The following is a 6,801-nucleotide window of genomic DNA, read 5'->3' on the forward strand; positions in this document are numbered from 1 at the left end:
CAGCTCTCCCATCATCCCTGCCCCAGGAGTCTCATGCAACCTTGACAGCTTTGGCCATAGTTTGGAGGGGGGGGGGGCGGACTAGAAAGAAAATCGACAGGTAAAAGAGAGATGTGGCCAGAAAAGGCCTCCCATTCCCTCTATTCTCTGTTTAAGAGGGAGAGAGCCAAATCCCCTGAAATAACCCCAATGTATCAAGGGAAAAAGTGAGTGGAGAAAACCAAATAGCCCCGCTAAGCCATTCTAGCCAATGAATATCTGCCGTATGTTTATATGTGCACAAACATTCATGGAACGCACACAGGAACATGAACATACACATATCATTTCTTAGAGAGGAAGGAAGATTGTTAGGCATGGGGACTGTGCCAGTCATGTTTGCGGACTGACTAGAATGACTGTGCATACATGTCCACAAGAGAACTGAAATTCACAGGACACATCTCTGGACAGAAAGCCCCAGCACACGGCATCCTGTAGGTGCATTGGTGCCGGCGTAACACTTTCTGCAAGTCTAGCAATTTGCAACCCACTCGTGTGGTACCTAAGCTGTGCAGCATACAGGAAAGCCCACACTAAGCACATACCAATGAAGTACGCATGCATTTAGATCAAACACACACATGCGACCTTTTGTATGCAGAGCTTGGTGAAGGGATGAGAGCCCAGCTTTCAGAACTGTGCACACACATGCTACTCAAAACAAGCACACAGGAGACCTGTAGGGAAAGTCAGAAAAATGCAAAGAACACAGCATTGGTATTTGTGGCCGACCTATGTAGAAATATAGGAGTGATTGACAGGGACCACAGGCTGGTGACACCCAACAGGGCACAGGCCCTCCAAAGCAGAGGCTGCTGGTGGAGTCCAGTGGCTGTTTCCTTCAGTGGAAGAAGAGGTAATAATGGGTAGGCCCAAACTTGCCTTTTCTATTGGATATGATGAGAGAAAGAAGTGTAATTCAAGTTTTTCCCTTTGTCCTCACACACACACAAAACCCTGCTCCTGATGTCACTGGTCTACTCTGATCCAGAAGTCACTGCTGCAGCGATAGCCCCTTCATTCCTCACCCTCACCCCCACACCCTAGCTAGGTCTGGTTTGTTGGCTCCTCTGGGTCCATCCACATTGTCTGTATCGAAGCAGCCATTTCTTTGGGGTTGAAAGGCCCAAGTTCTGGGTTAAGTATGTGAGGAGCAGGTGACAGAATGGAGGTCCAAGCCTGGTGGGCTTTAGATCTCCTCTTTTCAAACTCTTGGGGGTGTCAGAAATGTGGCTGCACGGGATTGTTTCTACCGGTAGAGATTCTGACACTGTGAGCCAGGCCAGCTGGGGAGGTCGGCTAGATGCCCTGATTCTAAGAGACCCCCTAAGGAACTCCGCCCCCCCCCCTTTTTCATGGAAGCGCGCATGCGCTTTTGTGCACCTAGGGCACCTCCAGGCCAGTCAGACCCTCTGCCCAGGCCAGCCAACCCCCTCCCTCCTCCGCCACAAGCCGGTGGTGCGGGGAATAAAGACAAAAGGAAATCGGAAGTCAAAATTAGTTTGGAAGTGGGCGCGAAATTTCAGGCTTGTTTCTTTCTAATCTTTCTAGCTTGATAAAGCGAAGGAAAGTTTTTTGAAATTACCTGTTAGACCCCCTCCTCAAGCGCAGGCTGCCCTACCCTAGAACAGCAAAACCGCTTCCGGCCAGCGAGCTATCCTTGGGAATTGCGCGGCCATAGCAGGCCAGGGAAGCTTGTGGCCAGCCGAGGAACAAGGTTAGCAAGGGGTAGTGTTTTTGTTTTATTTCTGGTATTCCTTTTAACCGTGCAAACCAACCAAAATCCCTTAGAAACTTAAGGGACTCCAAGGTGATTCCAAAAGACAGGGAAAAATTCCCAAAAGATAGATCCAAATTCTTAAGGCAAATGACCCCGTCGGACAAGAACGGCAGGTAAGGGGAGGCCATCCTGAGACAGAAAACTGTCCCTCGCCCCCCCACCCGACGCCTCATCTTCTTCACCTGGGCCATAGTAACTATCTTACACCTCCTCAAAAGGAGGTAGAGAGAGGCAACACAGACAAAATTTCAGCGTGCTCAGGATGGTTGCGTGCGTTGGGGGCCTAAGGTGCTGTCCTTTAAAAAAAAAAAAAAGAAAGAAAGAAAGGAAAAAGAAAAAAGAAAACACACACACACATACACACAAACGACTACCAAAACACCCAAGGACCCCCCAGGGGCGGCAGGACTCAGCAATCTCAGGGTAAGGTCCTTCGGGAAGGGTTCCAGGCCTGGGGTCTTGTGCAAGAAACTAGTTGTAACTCCCGTCCCTCGCGCCCTCTCCGCCTTTCTCTCAGTGTCTTGCTTGGGCTCCCATTCCAATCAAGTGTTTGTTTCCAGTTTTCGACTCAACTTCCAGAAAAGTCTCGGACTCAGCTGTGACATCCTTTCTCCTGGCTCTGGTAGCCGCGGAGCTAGAGAAAGCGAGCGCGAGGTTGGGCTGTTGAACCCGGGAGCTCCACGCCAGGGCGGACACAAATATCAGTCTCTGGGAGTGATAAGAAAATGGAGAATACTGTATTTGCTTTAGAAAGTTTTTTACATATAGATAAACAAGCAGTTAAGATAACAGTAAAAGCGCCCTACGGGAGTGAAGGAGGCCTCTGAAGCGGCTGGGGGGGGGGGGGAGAAAAGAACTTGAATAGCTTTTGCATAAGAATACTACGGTCTCGCTCTCGGCTTTCCGCTAGCGACTGGGTCCCTCTCTGGCCCTAACCCTGGCCACCTCGCCGAGCCTCGACTGCCAAGTCGAGGCCGGGAACTCCCGAAAAGGAAAGAGGTGACGGAGCAGGGAAGGAGAAAGGAGAGAGGAGTGAGAGGAGAAAAAGCAGGTATCATATACAAGCAATTTCTACACATATATTACAAACTGGGAAAATGACCGATCATTAAGATATACATAATTCATATAAAATTTTGAAATAAAAATAAAAATCTGTTACAGTCATAACTATTCTTTTTCCACATTTATAACCAGTACCCACACAGGCAGTGACAGAGTGGAGAGAGGAAGGTGCTTACGAATTAAATGATTGTCTGCTGAACAAAAAACAGAGGATTGCATCCTGTTTGACCAATACTTGGACTTAAAAACAGAGAAAGAGCCAAAGGAGAAAAGAGAGCAACATAAGGAAGAAACATTTGCTATTTCTCTCGAGGAGTTTTCTTTCTTTCCTTTTTAAAACAACAACAAATTCAGAATGGAGAGGTCAGATTTTTTTTCCTTTTTGTCTGTTTGCTTTTGTTGTCTTGTCGCGGTGGTGATGTTTTTGTTTGTTTGTTTTTATTTTTTTTATAGTCGACTCTTTAAATCATTTTAAACTAGAGAGAATATTTTCCCAGATACAAATAAATCGTCATGCAGGTGGGGTGCCGGGTCCATGGGAACCAAAAGGAGAAGCCGTGCTTGTCCTAGAAAGTATACAATTGTCACCTCTTTTATGTTTTCTGCCCGCAACATCAGCGTTGAGACTGTCTGTTGGCGTCGCGGTCCTTTGGGGTGGCCATGGTGGTAGGTGGTGGTGGGGTTCTTGATGGTTTGAGGTTAATTTATTTTTCTTTCTTTCTTTTTTAATATATATATATATATATATATTGGCTGGGGTGGGAGTGTGTATGGACTTGTGTGTGTGTGTGTGTGTGTGTGTGTCTGCGTATCCTGATTTCGGTTTGTTTTAGGGATGGAGAAGAGAAGGGAAAGGAGCGGGACTAAGAGGAGGAGGGAAAGGTGGAGGGGAAGGTGGGGGGGGGAGGAGGAGGAGGAGGAGGAGGAGGAGGAGGAGGAGGAGGAGGGCGGCCTTGGCTATCATACATCACATTCCGAGTCGCTGGAGGTTACCGAGAGGATCGAAGTGCCGGTGTCCGCGCGCTCCGTCAGGCTGGACACACTGGTGGTAGGGCTGGCCGCCGTGGACGGCGACTCTGCCGAGCCGTGCGTGGGACAGCCGGGCTCGGCCAGCGAGCGCATACCGCTGGGTCCGATGGCCTGGTGCTGAAGCCTAGGAGAAAGAGAGAGCCATGCTGCCTTGACTTAGTAGCCCGCCACCCAGCTCCCCTCACTCGCACAGTCGGAAGCCTAGCCCGGCTGGGCCCGCACTACCCTACCTCCGCGGCCTCCTGCGTCGCACGCCCCTAGCCACAGCCCCGGACTGCGCCCTTCCAGGAACCCAGCTGCCCCCTGAGCCCCTCAGAGACTTCCTAACTGAAGTCGGAGCTCCAGCCTCCCTGGCCCAAGGGAGCGGTCCTGATAAGGACGACCTCAGAGGAGAGGTAGGAGCAACTCCAGGCCAGCCTCCTGTAGAGAACTGAGAGGCAGCAAAGACGCCAATCCCAGGACCGGCAGACTGTGGGGAAAGAGCTTCCCCGTTTCCGCAGCCTCCGAGGCTCAGTTAGCAGGGCCAAGCAGCCTGGAGAGCCAGGGATTCCACAGAGCCTCCTGCCAGGGTTTTCCCAAACACACTCCCGGAGCTGTGGGGAGCCTCCCCACAGCTTCTGCCGCTTTACTTTCGGATCCCTATGCAGAGAGCACAGGATACAGGATACGGCGAAGAGAAAAATAGGGAAGCTGCAACTTAAAAGATGAGGGAAGAGGAAGAAGAAAGAAAAGGGAAGAAAGAGAAGGCAGGCAGGAAGGACAGACTGTCTCTTCTAGAAGCAATTGCTTCATCACCTAGTGTCTCCCCACAAGAAAGCCTTCCCTGGTCTTGGGCGCTCCCCCCATCTGGCGAAAAGTGGCCTCCACAAGCAGAGAGATGAGGGAGAACTGGACTCAGGCCTGGACCCCCTAAAGCCATATACACTCTAAGGCGCCAGTCACCAGCAGCTGTCAGCAGCTGGAGCCCCTGCTCCCTGCAGTGTGCCAGGCCTAGTGCCTTTCAAACTGAGCAAAGAAGGGTTTTTTATCAGAGCCTTCGCCCAATTCTCCCACTCCTTCTTTCTGGTCCCTTGGGACTCATTTCCTCTCGCTCCCCTCTCTCTCTCCTTTCTCTCCTCGCCTAGCTCTAAAGACCCACCAGAACCAAAACAACTTCGTGACTTTGTAACCAACTTGCCTGAAGCAGAACAGCATCTGCGGTTTTGCTTCCGGACTAAGTGGACCAAAAGGATGTACGCTGCTTATATGAGACTATAGGGAGACTTGATGCCTGAAGAGCCGCGGCAATTAACACACTTTTCACCACCACCACCACTCCCTGAACACACTAAACACAACACACTAGGCCTCTTCACTGCCAGCCTCTGCCGCCTCTTCTGTTTAGGGTCAGGGAAGGAAGCTCGCTGGTTGATGGTCACGGGCCTTCTTCCTTTTGTGGCAGAACCCTGGTTGGTCCACTTTCCCCTCTTTGACACTCAGCGACTCCCCTCCTCTAAGCCTCCTATAGCCTCTTTTGCGATGCACGGAAATAATCAGATAGCGTGTGTGTGTGTGTGTGTGTGTGTGTGTGTGTGTGTGTGTGTGTGTGTGTGTGTTTTCTTCCTCCTAGTCTTATAGCTGGGGGCCAGGGCTAAACTAGACCCGCGAGGGAGATGAGGATCCCAGACACTGGCACCATATTGAGGATACAAGAGTCACACTCATACAGTTCCGGCCCTGATTTAAAAAAAAAAAAAAAAAAAAAAAAAAAAAAAAAAAAAAAAGCCTCTCTTGGGCAAAGCTGTCTATAAACCCACAGCCGGCCCTCCCTTGTTCCAGGGCAACCAGAAACTTTCTCTCTAACTGTCCAGAGTGCCGGCTTCTCCAGCTCTGGGTCAGGCGGCCCTACTATGCCTCATGGTCTCCCCCATTCCTAGCCCCGGAGGCTGTGGCCCGGCCGCGGTCCCCGCCACTGACCTGTTCTTGGCCGCCGCTGCGCGGTCGCGCTGTCGCCGATTCTTAAACCAGTTGCCTACTTGTGTGGGAGTGAGGCCGGTGGCCTGCGCCAGTTCGCGTTTCTTGCTGGGGTTGGGGTAGGGATCCTGCAGGTACCATTCCCGCAGCAGGCTCCGAGTCCGCTCCTTGAAGCAATGAGTCTTCTGCTCGCCATCCCAGATGGTGCGCGGCAGCGGGAACTTCTTGCGCACGCGGTACTTGTCCACCGGGCCAAGCGGGCGGCCGCGCAGCTTCTCGGCCTCCTGGTAGTGCGCTTCGAGCCACATGGCCTGAAGCTTGCCGTGAGACTCCTTGGTGAACTTGTGGTTCTCCAAGATGTGGTACAGGTCGCGGAAGTTGCCGGTGTGGAAGGCAACCACGGCGCGCGCGCGCAGGATCGACTCGTGTTTGTTGATGGCCTCGCACGCCCCGGGGGCCACGGGCAGCGACCAGAGGAAGCGGCCCAGCCGCTCGATGTCGCCCGTCTCCTCCAGCGTCTCGCAGACGCTGGCCACCTGCTCTGGCGAGAAGTTAAGGGTGGGCAGCTGGAACATGGACAACTCTTCCGGGGGGGCCCTGGAGCCGCCGCCGCCGCCGCCGCCTGCTCCGCCAGCACCGCCGCCTCCCGCACGGTTCCCGCCGCCGCTGCCGCCTCCTCCCGTGCTGCCGCCGCCGCCGCCGCCCGCACCGCTCCCGCCGCCGCTACTCGCCAGAAGTAGGGAGCAGTGGTGAGAATCGGCGAAGTTTGGTAACAAGAAGTGGGAGGAATAGAGGTCTAGTGGGGAGCGGAATACCATGGACTGACCTGAGAGGAGAGGAGAAAATTCAGGGAGAGGAAGAGAGAAGGGAGGAAGAGGAGGAGAGGGGCGATGAGGACCAGGAGGAGGGAGAGGAGAGGGGGGAGGAGGAGA

At 52.7% G+C, this 6,801-nt stretch overlaps 1 protein-coding gene across 1 annotated transcript; it reads right to left on the reverse strand.

Moving 5' to 3' along the window:
* Positions 1-3,847: 3,847 nt before the first annotated feature.
* On the reverse strand, positions 3,848-6,801 carry Six3 (SIX homeobox 3). The gene is made up of 2 exons (XM_051153159.1): positions 5,873-6,801; positions 3,848-4,040 (listed from the first exon to the last, which is right to left on the reverse strand). The coding sequence occupies exons 1-2, from the start codon at positions 6,685-6,687 to the stop codon at positions 3,848-3,850; spliced, it is 1,008 nt and encodes a 335-aa protein (XP_051009116.1). The 5' UTR covers positions 6,688-6,801.

The sequence above is a fragment of the Acomys russatus genome, chromosome 1, assembly GCF_903995435.1.
Source record: "Acomys russatus chromosome 1, mAcoRus1.1, whole genome shotgun sequence".
NCBI classification, from domain to species: Eukaryota; Metazoa; Chordata; class Mammalia; order Rodentia; family Muridae; genus Acomys; species Acomys russatus.